The 23,840-nt window shown below is 33.3% G+C and overlaps 1 protein-coding gene across 1 annotated transcript in view; it reads left to right on the forward strand.

The window, feature by feature from the left end:
* Positions 1 to 23,840, forward strand: part of NCOA3 (nuclear receptor coactivator 3) — a 105,123-nt gene that overhangs the window by 54,658 nt on the left and 26,625 nt on the right. The window contains exons 5-13 of the mRNA XM_051976531.1: positions 4,710 to 4,810; positions 9,661 to 9,835; positions 10,231 to 10,416; positions 10,577 to 10,669; positions 17,913 to 18,053; positions 18,384 to 18,531; positions 19,438 to 19,823; positions 21,171 to 22,036; positions 23,455 to 23,590. Coding sequence (XP_051832491.1) covers positions 4,710 to 4,810; positions 9,661 to 9,835; positions 10,231 to 10,416; positions 10,577 to 10,669; positions 17,913 to 18,053; positions 18,384 to 18,531; positions 19,438 to 19,823; positions 21,171 to 22,036; positions 23,455 to 23,590 — 2,232 coding nt within the window. The remainder of the gene's footprint in view (positions 1 to 4,709; positions 4,811 to 9,660; positions 9,836 to 10,230; positions 10,417 to 10,576; positions 10,670 to 17,912; positions 18,054 to 18,383; positions 18,532 to 19,437; positions 19,824 to 21,170; positions 22,037 to 23,454; positions 23,591 to 23,840) is intronic.

A 23,840-nucleotide genomic window follows, 5' to 3' on the forward strand; every position in this document is an offset into this window, starting at 1 on the left:
CTGCCTTCCACCTAAAAACCAAAGTGATTTTTCTAAATCACAAGTCTTACCAAATCACCCCCTTATTCAGTAGGCTTAGATGACTTTCTGTTACTGTTAGGATTGTATAGAAAGTTCACTTTGATATTTAAAGCTCTTCACAATCTGGCCACTTTCTACCTCTAGTGTTTCTTTTACATCATTTTCCTTCAATCCCTCTGTGATTGAGTCATTCCATCTCCCATCTCTATGCTTTTACACAGCTGTCTCCTATGTTTAGAATGCTTTTCTTTCATATTTCTGTCTTGTCATCCTTAGTTTGTATTGCCATCTTATGCATTAGGCATATTTACTCATAACCTCTGGTTCTGGCCTCTTTTTATTCAAGGCTATTTTATGTCTGTTTTGTATGTGTCTTTTGCATATTTATATATGTATATGTTGTCTTCCTCATTAAAATGTAAGTTTCTTCAGAATGGGAATTTGATTGTCTTCACTTTTGGAAAGATTGATTCTAAATATCATCAAAAGATTAGTACATACATACATACATAAAAAATCTTCTGTACATACATACATACAAAAGATATATATTATCAAAAATTGAGATAGTTTCTCCTCTCTTCTTACCGAATATTTCCAAAAAGACTCTGTCTGATGGAAAAATTGTCAAAAATAGAAATACAGTCTTTCCTTTCTTCTTTCCAATATAACATTGATCCCAACCAAACTGATTTTTTTTAAACATAGGCATAATTAATCCCACTTCTCTGGGCAGGAAGAAAAAAGGAAGAGAAGATGGCATTTTTCTCCTTCATACTGAGTAAAAATCAAATCTTTTATGTTGGGCACTCGAGGCCACCCAAACCCTGGGATCTTCACACCTTTTTTAGCTTATTTTATATTGTAATTCTTCTCTTACTCTCTACTTTAGCCAGTCCGTTTGATATTCATTCCCATTACATATTATAAACTTTTATATCTATAAGCTCATAGACATAGATGGCTTATAGCTAAAAGCTTTTTCTAACAGCCTTTATACTTAGAATCTCTTGTCCAAGTCAACTTAAATGGAGTCTTTTCCATGGGTCTTTCCCTGACACTTAATTCTTCTGTCCCTACTAGTAAGTTCTTTTCTACCACCTTATATGATGATCTATAGCCCGAATAGGAAAAGAATACTGAAAGAGTACAGGGAAGGGCACTGTTGATTCTAAGTGCTTAAATCTTGAAATCTTTTCTCTCATGAATTAAAGACCTAGGAGTGTTGTTGATCCTGGCACTTCTCAGGGAATAGAATTACAGTCTCAACTGTCCATATTGCCATAGTGACTGACATCAGTAGAAATGCCTCCTTTTCTGCGCATTGTCACTTTTTATTGTCCATCATCACCATCTAGAAATTGCTGCCTCTTGGGTCTTTATTCTCTCTCAAGAACTTAGGTTGGTAGAAATGCTGTTGTTGAGGATTGAGAAAGTATCTATACTATTCCCATCAGCATCACTGCCTTGGTTTTTAATTTTTGATTGTGAATAAGAGGGATAGAGTGAAGTGGCCATGTGTTTGGGGAAATGGGCTTTTTAAAAAAATTTATGAACCTCTTGATTACCATTATTATTAATTTTTTCATGCCTGCTAGCTTCTGAGTCTCCTGTGATCAAGGAATATAGATGAGTAAAATGATGTTCTTAGCGTTAGATGGCTCGTGATTAGTTCTTGCTTTTACCACATGACATTTCCAAATAAAGGGAATCTGCTAAATTAGCAGTCTTCTATTGTAATTTTTCCTGTTGGTCACCTAATCCTTGAATTTTAGAGGTTCTTTGCTCCTGTCTTGTTACTTCATTCCTGTCTGACTAAGTCTTATATATTCTCACTGAAAAAATCACAGAATTTAAGAGTTTAAAAGGACCTCCGTGACTGTCTAAAACAGTACCCACTGTTACATACCCAGCAAGTGGGTATGTCCTTTTTGAATCTTTTCCAGATAAAAAGATTCAGGTGATCCTCATATGTCATGAACTTTAGGAAGTACAATCTGCTAGGTGTACTTCCAGCTGATTGTCCTCCTCTGATCATTCTTTGGCTTATAAATGTCTTTCTTAAACAATGGTGCCCAAAATTGAACATGATATTTTAGCACTATTTCCTCTGTATGCCTTGTTTCTCCAAGATTTTCAGATCAACAAAATACCAAGTGAATAAGTTGGAATCATAATAAAATTTAAAGAAGTAAAAAGAATTCTCAGACTTTATGTATAGTTAGGTACCAACAAAACTAAAAACACAGAAAACATAGCACATTACTTTCACAAATATGAAGTACCCATATTAGTGGAACACCCAATATCAGAAAAAGAAATTGAACTATTTGTAGAGGAAATAGTAAAGAAAACTGCTCTTGCTCTTGATAGAATACTATCAAAATTTTAAAGAACAATACCAATACTGAGAAAAATAACCCTGTCAAATGTCTTTTATGAAGCAGATGTGCACCTAATAACTAAACCTGGGAAGTCTAAAGCAAAGGAGAATTAAAAAATCAATTAATTAAATAAATGTTGATTAAATAAATTTAAATAAAATATTTTAAATATAGAATAGAGCACTTTTTATGCTACCAACCCCCCCCCCAAAAAAAAAAAAAACAAAACAAAAAAACCAAAACTCTACCAAGTATAGGCATAGAGAGATTTTGTATATCTAAAGCCAAAAGCAGGCAATTATATATGGTGTGAATGCACCAGAAACTTTCCTTATAAATACAGCAGTAAAATACAGAAGCTCATTTTGGCCACTATTGTTTGATTGACTTCTAGAAATGATAGCAGTAGCAATAAGACCAAAGAAACAAATTAGGTAAAGAGGAGATAAGATTAATTCTTTTTGCTAATATCATGATGGTTACTTAGAATATCATAGGAAATCATTAAAGAAATTTATTGATACTGTTAATACCTTCAACAAAGTTTCAGGCAACAAAGAAATCCACTAAATCATTGGTATTTGTATGTAATGGCAAACAGTCTTAATATATAATGCTATTTTTTTTTAAAATGAAGTATACTTATCCAGAACCATTGTCTGAATGGATTTCCTACCAAATTGTAGCTGTGAAATCAAATTTTCCTCCTTATTTTTGGAACATTAGTTCTCTAGTGTGGTTTTTTTTTTTTTAACTTTGGAAATTTGTTGAGATCATGGGTTTTAATACTGATTCCTTTCTTGTCTCTTGTCTCCAGTGGATTTCTGGATTTTTCAACTGTTATCATTTTTCTTTTTTAGTAGCTATACTGTCTTGCATCTAACTTGGGGATTATATATAGGTTTTCTTCTTCCTTTGTCCTTTTCAGTTTGAAGCCCTTTTGATTAGATTTTCCAGGTACTTATCAAGTATATTTATACCAGTTTTTGTTAGATGTACTTCTAGATATCTGTGATCTCCAATATTGTGAGCTATGGCCCAGAAATTGTAAGTTTCATTTTCTTAGCCAGCTGTTGATTTCAGGTTAATTTTTTTTCTTTATGTTTTCTTGTCCCTGGAACCTTTTTGTTATTAACCTATTTATTATTATATTATTAATAACCTAGTTGTGATTAACAAATTCCTCTTTATTCTTGGTTTTCTTCTTTTCATATTCTTTGTGTATTAATAGAAACTTGTTTTTTCAAGAGATTTTTTTTTCATCCCTACGCGTGTTTTGTATAGATTGTATCTTCTATTATAGCCTTAGTTTACTGGAGGAGAAGCTTGTAGCAAAGTTCTTGGTCCCTACTATCTCTTTCAGATCTTGAAGCTCTGCCACAAATACTCAGCAACCTTTTCTTTTGATGATCATTTCCAACATTTTTATTGTTCTCTCCATATTCTTTATGCTGTCCTTTCCTTGAGGCTAGGCTATTCTACTTCCTTTCTCAAGGAATTAAATACTAGAATAACCAGATTTTCTGTCCTGACCCTTGCCCTCATTACTACATCTTTCTTTTTTTTTTCTTTAAACAGAGAAATTAAAATTTTATTTAAAACTGATTTTAAATTTAAAAAATAAATCACATGCAAAAAAACAGTATAGCAAGCAACTTGATCTTTTGTTTCAGTACCAACTTGAAGCCTTGTGAACTGTATCTCTTCTCCACATTAGCTCTCCACAGATCTGATTATACTTGAGAACAGTATTAGAATCTCTAATTCAGAGATCCTCAAACTTTTTAAATAGGGGGCCAGTTCACTGTCCCTCAGACTGTTGGAGGGCCAGACTATAGTAAAAACAAACAAAAAAATGTTTTGTGGGCCTTTAAATAAAGAAACTTCATAGCCCTGGGTGAGGGGGATAATCGTCCTTAGCTGCTGCATCTGGCCCGTGGACCGTAGTTTGAGGACCCCTACGATTGTATCATCACTGCTTCATGAGGAATTTATAAAAATATCTTTCTTGAATGAATCTTTTATTAGGCTTCATGCAGTAGCTATTCCAGTGTTCTTTCTCATTAAATGCCACTGTCTTTTGTTTTTTCAGCCCCTTCCCAAAAGTTGACCTTTTCTCCTTTTTAATTAATAAAATTTACACTATCTCTTTTGAGCTCCTGTTCAAATTATATATGTTTTCATAATCAAATAATTCCCTCATTAAGGGAACATAATGTATGTTGTATATCTATTCTGGATCATTTTGTAATTATTAACTAGCATAACTAGAGTCATTTGAAGAACTTTCTTCTGTCTCTTTAGGAAAGGCAACTTCCATTGATGATGATGTTCAGAAAGCTGATGTATCTTCTACAGGGCAGGGTGTTATTGATAAAGATTCCTTAGGACCACTTTTATTGCAGGCAAGTATTAAAAGGTTAAATCAAATGAGTTAGGCCATACATTTATTTTTACAATTTGACTTTTTTTCAATTAACAAATCATTATTTTATCTATTTTTCTCTCCCACTGGAAGGAAAACAAAACAAAACAAACCCATTTAAAACAAATATGAGTTTTCAAACAAATCACTTTATTATATTGGTCCTATCTAAAAATGTCTCATTCTTTCTATCTTGAGTCCATCACCTATCTGTTAAGAGCTGGGTATGATACCATTATTGATTCTCTGGAATCATGGTTGGTCACTGTATTGAATGGGAGTCCCTAAATCTTTCATAGTTGTTTGTTTATTTGTTTTACAATATTGATATTATTGTATAAATTGTTTTCTTGATTTTGCTTACTTTATTCTGCATCAGTTCATACAAATCTTCCTAGGTTTCTCTGAAACTGTTCCTTTCATCATTTCTTGTAGCAAAATAATATTTCATTATATCATCATCATAATTATTTCAGCCATTCCTGAATTGATACTGTTTAGTTTCCAATATGTACCATACATTTTGAAATAATTATCAGTTTTTGAATGATGAAAATAATATAGTTATGAATGATATTAAAAAGAGTTTTAGAAGTGTTTTTCTTTTTAGGACTGGTAGTTAAGAGTATTAATATTTTAATAAGATAGTAAGGGTAAACAATCTTGTAGATTGTTTTTAAATATTAAAAACACATTTAATTTTTGGTGGCACTTTCTGTAATTGGTAAATTAGGGATAAGAAGATTATATAGGTACTAGACCTGTGATTTCATTGATATAGGAGACTCTAAACTCACTTTGGTGATAGAGTTTGGTGTCTTCTCTGAAGCTTGGTCTTGAAGAGCTATTTATACCACTGTGAGGTTAAGTGACTTGATTTCTGGGTCACTCTGCCAGCAAATGTAAGAGACAAACATAGAACCTGGGTATTCCCAGCTTTTAGGCCAACTTTCTGTCTGGTATGCCACGAAGAAAGGAAGCCCAAAAAGGTTAAGAAGTTTGTGTTAAGGTGTTATCTCACACAGGTAAGAAGAACTGGGATTCCAACCCATGCCTTGTTACCCCAATCTAGCTCTTTTTTTTCATTGAATTACATTGCTTTTAAATGAAATATTCTCTGAATATCAGAGAAACATAATTCAGATTCTTAAGATACAAAAACAAATCTAACCAGTCCATTTTTCACCTTTTGCTTTTAGGTATCTAAGTCTAATTTTTAAAAATTTTATATCCTTTTTTTGCTTCTTCAAGATTTTACAAAAAAAATTTTTTTTGAAGATAGAATCCTTGAAAAATAGGGTTTATTTAAATTTATACATTTTGTTTGGATACAAGATAATTTCCAACAAACACAAACCCTCCCCATCCTCCAATAGTAATTTTAAAGTAAAACCACCTCAGTATAACTACACTATATTTTTATTGTTTATGAAATATCAGAAAAAAAATCTATGCTAGTTACGATTATGAACTTTTGATAGTATAGACTTATGTTGTCTTCACCTTACTTTTTTACTTTACCTTACTTTCACACTTCACCTTAGTTTTGTTTCCTTTTTTAGTGTTATCTTTATAATTCTGTGGCCATTGTATACATTTTGTTTATACTATTTTTCCTTTTTTCAAAATTTCACATATAATTTTTGTCATACATTTGCATATCACAGTTTGACCATTTATCAATTATTGGATGTATGTTTGGAATTTCTATCAACATAGGTAACTAATATGAATATACATATGGGTCTTTTCATAAGAAAATTTTCATTAACTTCCTTTGCATATAATCTCAACAGTAAAGTCTCTTGGTTAAAGGATATGAAGTATGTAAGTTTACACTTTTACCAGCAGCAAATTAGCATACCTGTCTGCCCACAGACTCTCTAGAATTGAATTATCTCTTATAAATATATATCATCTTTTCTAATTTTAATTGTGTGAGATGATACAGCAGTTTTTAAAATGGGTGTTAATTGTAATTCTAAATAGTTTTTCAAGTAATGATTTTAATTTCTTTTGAAAACTTTATATTTTGATCACATATATTTAATCATATATATATCACTTTCACATAGATTTTTCTGTCAGGCTTTCAATTCAGTATTATATAAATATTAAGCATCTACTGTGTACCAGGCTCTGTGTTAATTGTTGGGGATACAAATCAGAGAACAGTACTTGTCTTAAAGGCATTTACAATCTGAGGGAAGAAGACGCCGAAAAGGAATTTAAAGAGGGGATAGGGATGGAAGGGAGAAAGTCAAGTTGAGGTAGGGTATCATGTTGGTGGAGTTGCTTCCCAAGAGGGCAATTAGTGGGAAATAGCCAACTGTTTAAGTGAAGGCTTTAGAAGTTTGTTTGTTTTAAAATTTAATCAGAGGGGCTAATGGCTGATGATACTTGTTGGAATACATGGGAGCCACCTGACAGTGGCTGCTGGAGATCCAATCCAGAATGGATCTCCTTGTGTGAGAGGATGATACAAGGAGATTGAGAGGCAGTTACTGTTCTCTGATGTCCCCATTGAGAGGCTATTGCATTGTCTGACTTCTCTCCTCTTCCCTCTGCCTCCAGTTTATCTCATTCCCAGTCTGTAACACCTGTGTCAGCAAAGGCTGCCCTACAAACTCCTTCAGATGTCATGATCCACATGGAGGCTCCCAGAGAATTGACCTGTCACTTAACAATTCCCCGTTTTTTGTTTTTTGTTGTTATTTTCCCCCCACAGCATTGTCCTCACTCCAACATATGGTGCCTAAACGTGGGGCAAGAATTCTGGGTTGGATCTCTAGCAGTCACTGTCAGGTGGCTCCCATGTATTCCAATAGCTCTCCTGTGTATTCCAACAGATACTTATGCAGAATTAGCCCCAAAACTGATGGTGGCATTGAATCCAAAGGGTAGAGCTGGTTCTGTATTTCATATTTCTTTCAGAAATATTGAATGCAAAATTTTTCATTTGTATATTATGCCCTAATTTTGATTGTGTCGAACTTATTTTTGTAAAAGCTTTCACATTTTTTCAAATTCCTATTGTGAACCTTAGTCTGACTTTTGCATATTATTTTGAAAATTATATTTTGTTCTATGACTATAAATGTTCACATTAACACAAGTAATAGAAAGGTGTTAAATTAATTTAGATTTGTGTACTTTCTTAAAAGAATAGATTTGAGGTAGTCAATAACTATATAGCAAGCTAATGTTTGAGAAACCCAAAGACCCCCAGCTTTGGGGATAAGAACTCATTATTTGACAAAAACTGCTGTGAAAATTGGAAACTAGTTTGGCAGAAACTAGGCATTGACCCACACCTAACACTGCATACCAAGCTCAGGTTGAGATGGGTTCATGATCTAGACATAAAGAATGATATTATACACAAATCAGAAGAACATAGGATAGTTTACCTCTCAGCTGAGATCTATGAAAGAGGAAGGAATTTGTGACCAAAGAAGACCTGGAGATCATTATTGATCACAAAATAGGTAATTTTGATTATATTAAATTAAAATGTTTTTGTACAAACAAAACTAATACAGACAAGATATTAGGGAAGCAATAATTTGAGAAAATAATTTTACATTCAAAGGTTTTGATAAAGGCCTCATTTCTAAAATACATAATGAATTGACTCAAATTTATAAGAATTCAAGCCATTGATATGTCAATCCAAATTGATAAATGGTCAAAGGATATGAACAGACAATTTTCAGATAAAGAAATTGAAACTATTTCTAGTCATTTGGAAAGGTGCTCTAAATCACTATTGATTAGAGAAATGCAAATTAAGACAATTCTGAGATATTACTATACACCTTTCAGATTGACTAAGTTGAAAGGAAAAGATAATGACAAATGTTGGAGGGGATGTGGGAAAATTTGGACACAGATACATTGTTGGTGGAACTGTGAATGGATCCAACTGTTCTGGAGAGGAATTTGGAACTATGCTCAAAAAAGTTATCCAAATTGCATACTCTTTGATCCAGCAGTGTTACTACTAGGCTTATATCCCAAAAAGATCTTAAAGGAGGGAAAGGGACCCACATGTGCAAAAATGTTTGGCAGCCCTTTTTGTAGTAGTCAGAAACTGAAAACTGAATGGATGCCCATCAGTTGGAGAATGGCTGAATAAATTATGGTATATGAATGTTATTGAATATTATTGTTTTGTAAGAAAATAACCAACAGCATAATTTCAGAGAGGCCTGGAGAGACTTATCTGAACTGATGCTAAGTGAATGAGCAGAACCAGGAGATCATTATACATGACAACAACAAGATTGTACAGCAATTAATTCTGATGGACATGGCTCTCTTCAATAATGAGATGATTCAAACCAGTTCCACTTGTTCAGTGATGAAGAAAGTCATCTATATCCAGAGAGAGAGGACTGTGGGAACTGAGTGTGGTTCCCAACATAGCATTCTCATTCTTTTTGTAGTTATTTGTTTGCATTTTATTTTGCTTCTCTTTTTTTCTTGTGTGACACGATAATTGTATAACTGTGTATACATATATTGGATTTAACACATATTTCTACCATGTTTAACATATATTGGACTACTTGCCATCTAGGGGAGAGCAGGAGGGAAGGGGGAGGAAATAGGAACACAAGGTTTTGCAAGGGCTAATGTTGAAGAATTGTCCGTGCATGTTTTGAAAAATAAAAAGCTTTAATTAAAAAAAAATAGCAACAACAAAAGATAGATTTGAGGGAGGGTAATGTAGGATAACTGTTTTAATAATTGGCACTAAAATAAAAGATTTTTTTAACCAAACAATGAAGTTAGATATTAATATGTATTTATACAATCACATTTTAGGCCTTGGATGGTTTTCTCTTTGTGGTTAATCGTGATGGGACCATTGTATTTGTGTCAGAAAATGTCACACAATACCTGCAGTATAAGCAAGAAGACTTGGTTAACACCAGCGTGTATAGTATCTTGCATGAAGATGACAGAAAGGATTTTCTCAAGAATTTGCCTAAGTCAGCAGGTGATTATATTTTTACTTAAAAAAAAAATCAGAACAACCCAAAACATTCTTTTATTTAGCTGTCTAGCTCAATTTTGGAAAGTTTGACTAAAGTCAAAAGCTTTTAGAAACAGTGATATGTTTCTATTCTGACATATATAAGCTTCTTTAACAATCCATACAGTTATCAATTATTAATGCAGTTTCCATGATTGCAGTACCTAGTGAATTTGTGTTAACCTTGGAGTATAATATTCCACTGATACTTTGTAAAATACTTAGTATATCCAGCTCCTTTACTGAAATATGGAAGTACTACTTCATATCTTTAGTATGCTGAAGTTTAAATTTCCTGTACACCAAAGTGACATTTTATTTTTGGTTTCTTTCCCCTATAATTGATTTGTTTTATAAAGTTAATGGAGATCCGTGGACAAGTGAAGCACCAAGACAAAAAAGTCACACATTTAATTGCCGTATGTTAGTGAAAACAGTGCATGATATTTTAGATGATGTGGGAAGTCCTGATATGCGCCAGAGATACGAGACAATGCAGTGTTTTGCCTTGTCTCAACCCCGGGCTATGATGGAAGAAGGAGAAGGTAAGTGTTTTATTTCAAATATGTACAACAAAAGGAAAGACAAAAATAATGAATCATTGTGTTTTTGTGTTTCTAAATTTCCTTATTTACTTTTCTAAGAACTTATTATCCTCATAAAATATTGGCAAATTTGAAATGGGTTAAATTTTTTTTTTAACAGATTTACAATCTTGTATGATCTGCGTGGCACGCCGCATTACTACAGTGTTCCCTTCAAACCCTGAAAGCTTTATTACTAAACATGATCTTTCAGGTAAGACTAATTAGTGCTCCAAGTATACCTGGCTTCATTTCTTTCACCTTCTCATAAAAGTGATTGATGACATCTTTTAGTAATTGATGACAATAAAGTGAATTTGAGAAAAAAGCAAACTATATAGAATTATTATTTTTTGCAAGGTTAGCATTTCTGTCCATATTTTTATTTTAATCTTAATTATTATGCTTCATACATACATATAAATAATACATGCTATTTTAAATATTCATTTGAAAAGTTTTTCAGTTCCATATTTTCTCACTTTTTCCAGCCTTTCCCCTACTCATTGAGAAGAGAAGTAATATAATGTCCATTATCCATGTGAAGTCACATAATACATTTTTATATTTGCCATATTCTCCTCTTCCTCCTCATTCCAAGGAATAAAAATAAAGTGGAAAATAATATATTTTAATCTGTACTCTTGGTTCATTGATTCTCTTCCTGGAGTAGATAGCACTTTTGATCAAGTTCTTTGAAAGGATCTTGGATCATTGTATTGATCAGAGTAGCTAAATCTTTCACAGTTGATTGTTGTTATAATTGTTCCTGTGTACAAAGTTTCCTGGTTCTGCTCGAGCATTTCAGTTTGCATCAAGTCAAAAAAATCTTTCTAGGTTTTTCTGAAACTATTCCATCTGCCCTATACTGTCTTGAAATTAATTTTACAATGAAGCTTTTCACTTTTTAAATTATCATATGCTTATGAATTTTAACTCTTTGTATTTATTATTTCTCATTCAAATCTTTTCATGAATTTGAGGTTGAAGTATTTTTAAAAACTTCTCACATCAATTAGATGACTTAATAATTCCTGTCTTATGATTTGTTAGTCTGAGCTGTTCTCCATAGTAGGACACTTTTGCACTTGCATTTAAGCTTAAGAAGCAAAAATAAAGTTTTTGGTTTTATCTATTTACCAAGTCACTATTTTAAAGTATAACAAAAAATGAACAGTTTAAATATTCTGATCGCTAGAGAAACAGTTATCCTGGACATTTTAACAAATGGTGTGTAGTAAAATGCTAACTTTTCTATCATCTGGGGTGTCTTCCTTTCTTTGGTAATAAATTAGAGGCTACTTTTGAGTCTTGTACCTTTCCTTGTTGAATCCCTAAACTGATCTAGCCACATCTTGCTTAGCCATTACAATTTAATATACAAAAGATCTGTAGTTAGTACTTTTTCAGTTCTGCAAATATTTCTTATATCTAATACATGTTAGTTGATCTTGGAAAGTGGGACAACAGAGTCAAAATGAAACTTCTTTCCTTCAAGGATCTTATATTCTACTGAGGGGATGTAATGTATAAAAAAGCTAACAACAATACAATCAACAATAAGCCTTTATTAAGTCTTTATTCTCTATGTTCTGGAGAGTGCCAAATGCTGAAAGACAGTCTTTGACTTTAACCTATGTGCTCTGTTTTTTTTTTTTTTAAGTAAATTTTTATTTATGACTTTTTTTTATGCCAACAAAATTTTTCCTTGTACTCCTCCTTGTCCCTCTTCCCAGAGAGCCATCTCCATAAAAATATTTTTAACATGTTATTATTGATGACTTTATAATATTTTCCTCAGTATCCCTCCACCTTTAACCCTTTCAGAGAGTCATTCTGTATAACAAATGATATTTTTAAGAAAAGAGAAAAAAATCAGTAAAACTGATCAATACTTTGAAAAACTCTAAAAATATGAAAATGTATACCATATTTGTGGATCTTTCACTTTTGAAAGAAAAGTAAGTTTGGGGGTATTTTTTCATATTTCTTTTAAAAGCCATTATTGCTCTTTAAAATTATGCAACATCGCCTCTTGATTGTTTGTGTGTATGTGTGTGTTTTGTTTCCATTTATGTTGTAGTTGTTATACATGTTGTTTTCTTGGCTCTGATTATTTTACTCTGAATCATATCTTATAAATCTTATTTCTCATATTACAGTAATATTCTATCACATTAGTGTGCCACGATTTGTTTAACCTTTCTTTGATAAATAACTATCTACTTTGTTTCTGATATTTTCCTTTCAAAAAATTTGTTGTTAGAAATATTTTGATGTGTAAGGGGATTTTTTTTTATTACCAACTTCCTTGGGGTCTAAGACTAACTTCAGTCAAAAAAGATGGATATTTTGTCACTTTATATAATAGAAGTTGCGTTCCTACTTCACTTCACTAACAACATACTATATTCCTAGAACCTTTCCAACATTGAACAAACTCATGTTTTATTTTCTTTGCCATTTACAGAATGAGAGAGAGAGAAAAGCTTAGGGTTGTTTTGATTTGCATTTTTCTTATTAGTCATTTGGTGTATTCTTTTATATTGTTACTAGTGTGTAATTCTTTGGAGAACTTTTTGTTTATATCTTTTCATCAATTATCAATTGGGGAATCACTTACCTTTCCTCTCTTTTTTTTACTTTCTTTTCTCCTCTCCCCTCCTTTCCTCTCTTTTCTCACAAACACACATTATCTGGTTTTTTCAATCTTTTGATACTAAACCCTTATCTGAAAATTTGTTACAAAGATTTCTCCCCATTTGACTACTTTTCTTCTTCTTATCCTAACTGCATTAATTTTGTTGTGCAGAAACTTTTCAGTTTCATTAACCAAAATCTTTTCTAATCACCTCTATCCTTTGTTTAGTTAAGAATGTCTCCTGTCCATAGCTGTAAAAAAGCTTAGAATCTATTTCTGTTCTATTTTTATTGTATCATCATAATATTATTGTAATAAATCCATTTAGAGTTTGTTGTATAATCAAGCAGAAAGTGTTGATTTAAGACTAATTTCTACCATACTGATTTTGAATTTTCCTATCAGTTTTTATTAAATGAATAGTTTTTTCCTATGTAATTTGCTTTCTAGATTTTCAAATACTAAATTATTATGGTTCATTGTTTCTCATTCTCTATTGTCTATACTCTTCCCCAGGGATCTAACTCTCTAATTTTTAAATTTGAGTACCAAAATCAAGTGGTTTTAATGACTGATTCTTTATAGTATAGTTTGAAGTCTAGAAGTACTATTACCCATCTCTTTCATTATTTCCCTTAGTATTCTGGATATTTTGCTTTTCCAGATGAATTTTGTTATTATTCTGTTGAATTCTATAAAGTATTCCTTTGATTAGTAGAACATTCAGACTGTAAATTAGCTTTGGTAATATCATTTTTATTTTTATTGGCATGGCCCAGCTATGAGCTCTGAATATTTCACCAGCTATTAAAATTATTTATTTCTTTTAAAGACACTTCTTAATTGAATTCATACAAATATTTTGTGTGCTTTACTTCAAGGTGTATGTGCCTTTCTATATAGAAATAGATAAGTAAAAGATAGATACAGAATAGATGAAAAGTAATCTTGTACAAGAAGATATTAGCATTTGAAGGAGCAAGAATAGTTTATGCAAAAAATGATATTTAATCTGAGCCTAGAAGGAAGTTAGAGATTTTAAGAGGTAAGAGGTAAGGAAGATGACATTCCACTCATGGGTTCTCACCATGTACAGGAATGGAGATGGGAAATGGTAAATTCAAGTATGAAGAATACTTGAATCCTGAGTATGTGGCTGTATGCAGTGTGTAAACAGAATGAAAAGATATTGTGAATTATGGAGGGCTTTAAATGCCAGATGAATTCTACTGATTAGAGTGGCAAATTGGACACAAAAGGAAAAATGATAGATGTTAGATGGGTTGTGGTAAAATAAGTATGTAACATTTGGTTGATGAAATTGTGAATCATTCTCCCCATTCTGAAAAGCAATTTGAACTTATCCCCAAAATTACTAAACTGTGAATATACTCTTTGACCTAGGAATGCCACTATTAATTTGTGTACAAGCCAAAAGAATAAAGAGTAAATAACCTTTATGTCTACTCTGCTCCCATAATGGTTACATACAAAAAATATAGCAGCTGTACCATATAATTGGCAAATAGTTGGATCAATTATAATTTATGAATTTAAATGGAATACTACTGTACTACCAGAAATGATATGGGTAGTTTTAGAGAAACCTGGAAAGACTTGTATGAACTTATGCAGAGTAAAGAATAAGGCAGCAAAAGAACAATTTATATAATACATATAGCATAATGATTGTAAAGTTGAAATAACATTGGAAACTTAAGAACTCTGAACCGTATTATCACCAATCACATGAGTGGTACATTCATGTACCATTTTACCCACTAATTGACAGAAGCAGTGGCTTGAGGCTTATAAAATCACACACACACACACACACACACACACACACACACACACGAACATAGCAGGATTTTGTTTTGTTTGGCTATGTGTATTTGCTACCAGGATATTAATTGGAAAAAAACCTAAATTAAATAACAATTTTATAATTAGAAAATAGGAAGCAGGGTTACCTTTTCTCAGAGATTGGATCATAGGAGTAAAGAAAAGGCAATCATTGCCAGGAGTTTAAGGTAGGAAATGGCGGAAAGGTCAAGGTCAAGACTGATGGCCTTTTTGTAAAGGCCTTACTTGTGTAAAGTAAGAGAGAAAGGCCTTTGTGGTAAGGAAAGGAATGACACAGTTAATTTGAAGAGAGAGAAGGTTTGGAATAGAATAGAATAGAGTATCCCATTGTTGAGAATGATAGTTGATCATGGAAGCATAAAAGGACTAGGAGATTCTGTGTGAGATTATATTATATGAATTTGTAGTGGGCCAAATAGATACATTTCAACCATGACTTCTACTGGTAATGTTCAGAAACATGTATATAATAACAAATAATTCAGAATGTGGGGATTATTCTGGACTGAGAAGTGCCAAGACATGAGCAATGTTAGGTGAAGTTTTTCCTCCAAATTGCTGATAGAAATTTCTTTGGACTGTTTTATATACTGATTTAATAAATGGAATCATTGTGAATATCTTTTTATGAACTTGTCTAATGCAAGACATTAGATCTTTTCTCTGATTTGACTTTATTTTTTATATCAACTATCTCCCCCTTCCGTCCCCATACTCTCGACTCTTGTTCAGAATAGTAATCACATCCATACCACTATTCCTGTAAAGATCATTTCCCTATGTGTATTGTCTTCCTTTGTTGGACTTCTAAACTCTGATATCAGAAGACTTACTTGCTTCTATTTCATCTTCGTGTTTCACACAATGGCTGGTGTGTAGTGAGTACTGGATAAATGTTCATTCATTCAGAGTTAGAGAACAGTGTATCATTCAGTTAATTAAATATCGGGTTGAGGCTCTGAAGGCAAGAAAAATAGCACATTATTGTCATGATAAGATTATGAGAACCTGGAGGAGTGAAGGTGTTGGTTTTCACAGTGAGGTCAAAGATAGAATTGAGAGTAAGTCAGAAATAGATGTGAGAGTGGGAATTTCATAATTATGGGTTATTGTGAGACATGAGGTATAACTTGGAAGAGAGGAAGGAAGAAAAGGAGAGAAGATTTTAATAAATGTCAGACATTGCACTAAGCACTTTACAGATACTAACTTTTAAACTTCACCACAATCCTGGCAGGTGGGTGATACTATCATCTCCATTTTATAATTGAGGTAACTTAGGCAAACAGGGTCATGTTCAAGGTCATGCAGCAACAAAGTGTCAGAGACTGGATTAGAACTCAGTTCTTCCCGACTCCAAGCCCAGTGCTCTATCCACTGAGCCACTTAGCTGTATTCCCTGTGGATGGCTGAAGTGTATACCCCAAGAATTGAGATTGAAAACTTTGGAAAGATAAACAGTGGACTTGTGGAAGGAGGGCTGTTGATGTAATGCTTGGTACAGTATAGCTGTAAGGTTTTGGACTAAACCTCATATATGAAGGACATCCAGAGGGGAGAGTTGGAAGGGTCAATGGTGACAATAGCCTATTCCTGTTTTTCTTCTAGCTTCATTGTAGTTGTGGATTTGAGGCATGAGAGAATGAACCCATTTGATAGGCGAAGTATTTTTTGTATTGAGTCAGTTTTGTGATTGTAAAAAGATGAAAAGAATTTATATGAGTGACAAGGTTGGATGAGGAAGCTATTCCAGAGGCCTGAAGAGACAGAGACTGGAGAAGAGTGTGGCTGGATGAGGATCAGAAAAGGGAGGTTTGGGGCTTTGGCATAATTCTGAGTTATAGAGTTTTAGGATTAGATGTAGGCATTTGCCAGCCATTGGCCTGGGAAAGCACCAGTAGATAGGTAACTCATTATCTGATGTACCATGATATTAAGAGGTCACCTTGCAGTGACATCAACCTACTTATTTTCTGGAGAGAATATTGGGAAGGACTTTGGTGGTTTTATTTTCTGAGGGCAGAAGTAATTCAGGGAAGAAACCTTCATTCTAAGAGATGACCTAGGACTATAAGGCTCACTCCCTGAATTCCAGTGATGTTGTAGTGAGGAAAACAATCATGTCACTAGTTTTTGAATTCATCTTACTTGGAGGGGTGTTGTATTGTTTTCTTGATTTGCTTAAGATTTTAGGGGAAAAAAGTATCTAATTTTACCAAAGATATGTCCTGAAATATAAGAAACAATAGAAGGGAAGAGATTTTTCTTCAAAATGGAAAAAGTTCTTTTTTGGGACCTGTCAAGATTGTGATAGTCTCACTCATCTGTGGTGATTGATATGAATACTTTAAAAAATGGGCAAAGTGTAGTTTTAGAGGATCTTGAAAGAGTTTTCCCTGACTATATGAAGATATTATTTACCTGCTGCATCCTGAAAGTTAAAGAGTTTAGTTGAAAGAGGCATTCTGTGGTTATACTTTGTAGAATTTGCTGAATCTTTGTAGCTTCTCTAAATCCTCAGCATATCATAGATGTTTAATAAAATGTTTAGTAGATTATTTAATAGAGGGGTTTGCTTAATCCTCCAAATTTAGATTAAAAAGTGGTTACTATTTATACATGATGTATATTGTGAAGATTTAGAGAATTGTAGAGGCAACATTCAAACCACTAAAGCCATGTGGACTTCAAAGGAAATAATAAGATATTTTTAAATGTTCTCTAAAATATTATGGTTACTATGTTGTCATTCTTCAGGGCAGGGAATTGTACAGAAAGATGATATGGATAATAGCTGAAATCCATAGTCATGACACCAAATGATTAAGACATGGTCTTGTCCTGCGATACTTTGTTGATTCAACTTAATTCTTTTTTATCTATCTTCTACAGTGCTTTCACATAGTGGACACCTCATAAATATTTTGTTTCCTTCATACTTTAAAAACAGGCAAAGTTGTCACTATAGATACAAACTCACTGCGGTCTTCTATGAGACCAGGCTTTGAAGATATAATCAGAAGGTGTATCCAGAGATTTTTTAGTCTTAATGATGGACAGTCATGGTCCCAAAAACGGCACTACCAGGAAGGTAAATAAATTTTTTAAAAAATTGAATTGTTAAATCTAGAGTCTTCCCTTTTTTACTTTATTTATTTTTGGTGTGTGTGTGTGTGTGTGTGTGTGTGTGTGTGTGTGTGTATGTATGTATGTGGTGGGGGTTATATGTACATCAAATGCTGTTTGGTTGGCTCTCAGAATGTATCTTCAGAATTTTTATTTTAGCCTGTTCATTACTTTTATATAGAACTTAATGCTCTTGTAGTCTCAGAAGAATTGTATTTTCAAATATATTTTCTTACTAGTTTTTGCTACATGTGTTCCATTGATACAGTCCACAGTGTTAATTTCTCTTATACAGCCTATATTCAAGGACATGCTGAAACTCCTGTGTATCGGTTCTCCTTAGCTGATGGAACTATAGTGACTGCCCAAACAAAGAGCAAACTTTTTCGGAATCCAGTAACTAATGATCGCCATGGCTTTCTTTCTACCCACTTCCTACAGAGGTGTAGTGCCTTTCTGTTATATTTTTTTCAGTTACCTTATTCTCAAACTTCAAAAATATCAAGTTGTCAGATATTTTGTTGGTATGAAAACTTTGGTATAAAAAAGTCAAGTAGAGGAGAAAAAGAATCCTGTGGTAATTCTTTGATTTAGAATTTGAAAGTTGGGAATAAGAATGCACATTTTTAAAGGTTTGTGTGTTTTGTATGTGAGAAATACACAAAACAATTCTGCCTGGAAATTTTATTTTCAGGGAGTGAAGGGGGGAAGAAAGGCCCTATCTGAAGATTAAGGGATAGTATATTGGATAAAATGTTAGGTTTTTTAACAGGATAACTGTTTTATGAAAAATATAGATTAGGTGGTATATCTACCTTATATAAAAAATGTTCCTATTCTTTCTTTCTTCAATCTTTCATTTTTTTCCTCATGATCTTCATATGTAATATGTAATAACACTGAGGTTAATTTTTTAAATTAAAATTTCATTTAGGAACATATGCTTTTCATAAATACAAAATGACATCCCAGTGAGAGTAGGCAGCACACACAAAACATTAAATAAGAAATCCTTGAATCTTCTCTAACCTCTACCTCATGGAAAATGCTAGTTTTGAAGAGTTCGCAGCTTTGCTTATTAGAACCATCTTACTTCTATGGAGATCAGCAGATATGATGTTAATTGTGAGGCAATTTTCCTAGTAGCCTATTGATAGGAAAATTAATTCCATCTCATTAGAAACAGATTTGCATTTATGTTGGTATAGTTATTGAAGTCATTGACATAGTATCCATGAAGAGGTGGTTTGATATGTTGGTTTCCTCCAAATTTCAGATCTTATTTAGAATTTTAATGAACTTTGCAATTGTTATATAACATTTATTGTTTTTCTCTGTGTGATTTTCAGAGAACAAAATGGATATAGACCAAATCCCAACCCAGTGGGACAAAACATACGAGCTCCCACAGTTGGCTGTTCCAGTTCTGTTGGAGGAATGAATATGTCACCAAATCAAAGCCTGCCAATGCAGAATAGGCCCTACTCCCTGGGAGATCCCAATGCAGTGGGACAGATGAGTGGCATTAGATATGGGGGCCCTAATAACATGAGCTCTATAAATCTTGGTCCAGGAATGCAATCCTCTCCCTATCAGAACAACAATTATGGGCTAAATATGAATAGCCCCCCACATGGTAGCCCTGGCATTGGCTCCAATCAGCAGAACCTAATGATTTCTCCTCGTAACAGAGGTAGTCCAAAGATGCCTTCACATCAGTTTTCTCCTGTTCCAGGTATTTTACTTGATCTATTTCTTTCTGTCCATTTAAGTGTTATTCCTTTTTATGTTTAAATACTGCAGAAATCTGGAGTTTTATACATGTTGGTACTCTTAATACTGATGTACATAATAACCCCTCCACTCCTTAGTCATGGGAACCAATTTTCAGAGAATGACTTTTAACACTTGGGTAAAGCACAGTCTGGTATCCTGAGAGAGTGCTGTCTTATTATTAACTTATACATAGAAGATGTCCCAGTGTCTTAGGTCTGACCAGGTCTAATTTGGCATAGCCTCAGAAAGTTTCCTTCATAGCCCAGGATGTCTAAGTCAGTGTTTAGAAGACTTTTTTAAAGAGATCATATTGATGTATGTAATTTGTCATGTAATTCATCTTTTCTGTGCTCAGTTATTTTTGAGAAATTAAAGCCCTAACAAGATATATCCTCTCAATGGATTTCCCACGTTCATTTGGTTACTGTATTCTGTTGTTCCTATCTCTACAGCATCATTTGCATCCAGCCCTTTACCTCTCTTTATGAGTCCACCTAGTTCAAGCCCTTATCATCTCTTGCATGCAACATTGCAGTAACTTCTTCTTTTGTCTTCCTGCCACAAGTCTCCCCTCTCTCCATTTTTTTTATATAACTGTCAATGCAGGGATGACCATATTATTCCCCAGCTCAATAAACTCCAATGGTTCCCTGTTTGTTTTCTCCCTTTTCCATTTTTTGCCTATCAGGATGAAACACAAACTCTTCTATTGGCATTTAAAGCCCCTGATCCTAGACTAACTTTTACCCTCTTTGTCTCAATTTGCTCATCTGTAAAATGAACTGGAGGAGAAATTGAAAACCACTTCAGTATCTTTGCCAAGAGTTGGTCATCACTGAACAAACACTAATAAATAGTCATATTGAAGTTTTTTTTAGCCTTTTTATTCATTATTCCCCTTCCCATATTCTATGACCCAGGCAAACTGGTCTTGCAATTCCTTATGCATTTTCATCTCCTGAATGCTAACAGCCCATCCCCTAGGCCAGGAATATACTCGTTCTTCACCTTTATTTCTCACAATTTTTTGTTTCCTTGCAAACTCAGCCAGAGTACCACCTTGTACATGAAGTCTTTTCTACTAGTGCTGTCCTCTTCTCCCATTACCGCATGCTTATTTTGTCTACATTTATATATGTATATGCTGCTTCCCTCCATAGAATATAAGCTTCTTGAGGACAAGAACTGTTTCATTTTAATCTTATGTCGCCAGCACCTAGCATAGTCCCTAATACAGAGTGAATATTTAAGAAATGTTTGTTGATTAATCACTCACCTTGCTCTTTTGGCTTCCTTCCTTATGCAGGTATGCATTCTCCAATGGGATCTGCCAGCAATACTGGGAGCAACAATTTCTCCAGCAGCTCTCTCAGTGCCCTTCAAGCTATCAGTGAGGGTGTGGGGACTTCTCTTTTGTCTACACTTTCTTCACCGGGCCCCAAGTTGGACAATTCTCCAAACATGAACATGAACCAACAAAGTAAAATTGGCAGCCAGGATTCTAAGAGTCCCGCTGGCTTATACTGTGAACAGAATCAGGTGGAAAGTTCCATCTGCCAAGCCAATAGTAGGGACCACCCTAGTGATAAAGATAGTAAAGAAATTGGTGTTGAAGGGCCAGAGAACCAGAGGGGACCACCTGAAAGCAAAGGCCATAAGAAATTACTTCAGTTACTGACATGCTCTTCAGAAGAGCGAGGACATTCCACTCTGACAAATTCTCCATTAGATGCAGGCTGTAAAGACTCTGCTTCCAGTGTCACTAGCCCTTCTGGAGTTTCCTCATCTACATCAGGAGGAGTTTCTTCCACATCAAATATGCATGGCTCCCTGCTGCAAGAGAAGCATAGGATTTTGCACAAATTGCTACAGAATGGGAATTCTCCTGCTGAAGTAGCCAAAATTACAGCTGAAGCTACTGGGAAAGATACAAGCAGTACAACTTCTGGTGAAGGACTAGTAAAGCAGGAGCAGCTCAGTCCCAAGAAGAAGGAAAACAATGCACTTCTTCGATATCTGCTTGATAGAGATGATCCCAATGATTCGCTTTCTAAAGACATAAAACCCAAAGTGGAAGGTGGAGATACGAAAATGGGGCAGTGCAGCACCTCTTCTATTCCAACTTCAAGCCAAGAAAAAGAGATTAAAGTTAAGACTGAACAAAATGAAGAGGTAACATGTTTCAAAACATCATTCATTTGTTTTCTGTAACTTCTATCCTACATTAGGCATGGATAGTTTTAAAACAACATTCATTTGTTTTCTGTAATTTCTATCCTATATTAAGCATGAATAGAAAACTTGGCAGTATAATCAACAACAACAAAAACAGCAATAGTCATCATAATAACAAACATTTACATGTAAGCTTTAAAATTTGCAAAAAACTTTAGAGGGATAATCTCATTTTAGCCAAACAATAGCTCTCTGATTTAGAAATATTATTATCCTAATCTTATAGATGAGGAAACAGGTGCAGAAAGGTGGTGATTTTCCCATATAGTAAGTATGAGAAGCTTATTTGAACTGGACCATCTTGATTCCAAGTTCAGCACTTTATTATTCCATAATCTAGCAGTGACAAACTTAAAATTCAGTGATTGTTGGAATTAAATAAATGCTCATCTAACTAGCTGCATAATCAAAGAAAGACATCTCATTTTCCCTCTATGAGTGTCTGCTTTTTCTTTGTAAAATGAGTGGGTAAGATTATATTTTTAAAATTCTTTATAGCTACATCAGGTAATGATTCTATATTATATTTAAATTTGTAATATCAAAACTATATTTAAATTGAACCATATTGTTTGAAAGATAGGACACAATGAATGATGTCATATAATCTTGGCTAAATTTGTTGAAATGCATGATCTGAAGGTAGAAGTGAAAAATCTCATCTAAGATGCTTTTTTTTCCCAAATGGATATTGTAAGTCACTAAGAAGGGAATTAGAGAAACACAAAAATCAAATTATATTTATTAATATTTAGGAACTAAATTATATACATATTCTTATGTGTTTATATTATTATTTATGGCATAATTTTGAAAAGTGTATGCTTAGTTTTTATTTAGTAGTGATGATGATATATAGTATTGGTACAAGATTTTCTCTGATGTCAAATATGAATCCTGGTATTAGGTGAAAGGCAAATACCTTTCAGATGTGAGCATACCTTTCATTTTGTGATTGTCATAGCAGGTTTAGATCTATTTCACTTAAAAGGGAAGAATTTTCTTTTGGTTTATACTGTACATTAAATTAGGTTACTCCTTCCAGGAAAGTTTGATAAAATATTATCTACTGAACATTAACCATAACATATGTACTTATCTTGAATTTATAGATATGTGTAAATATCTTCATGTTTGTGAAGAGGAATAGCCCTCATATAGAAAAAGATGTTTACGGGAATATTGTCATTAATTATTTTACTTCTTACAAATGTCACACACTTACTCTTACCATTATTTTAGTTTGTTCCATTTTCTTCTTCATCATTTAAATTGTTTCTTGCTATACATACATCTACATGTGGATACAAATATATAGACATATTTTCAAACTGTTTGTAAAAATTGATCTTTAGGTGAGTGGAGACTTGGATAATTTAGATGCAATTCTTGGTGATCTGACAAGTTCTGACTTTTATAACAATGCAATGTCTACAAATGGTAATAACTTGACAAGTAAGCAACAGATGTTTCAAGGAAGTACCCCTCTAGGTAAGTCTTAATATATATATATTTTTAAACAAAACTTTGGTCTTCTAAATTTTAGCAATGTGAGATAATGGCTAGGAATATATGGACTTATTATTCTGCTATACTTATGGAATGCTTCCTAGTATTAAAAGGTGAATTTATATGTCCAGGTATTTATACTTCAGCCTAATAACAGACATTTATTAAAAGCCTATGTGTAAAACATCTGCTTTATGCAAACAGCAATAAAACAATAAATAAGACTATGTCC

This window comes from Antechinus flavipes, chromosome 2, assembly GCF_016432865.1.
Source record: "Antechinus flavipes isolate AdamAnt ecotype Samford, QLD, Australia chromosome 2, AdamAnt_v2, whole genome shotgun sequence".
NCBI classification, from domain to species: domain Eukaryota; kingdom Metazoa; phylum Chordata; class Mammalia; order Dasyuromorphia; family Dasyuridae; genus Antechinus; species Antechinus flavipes.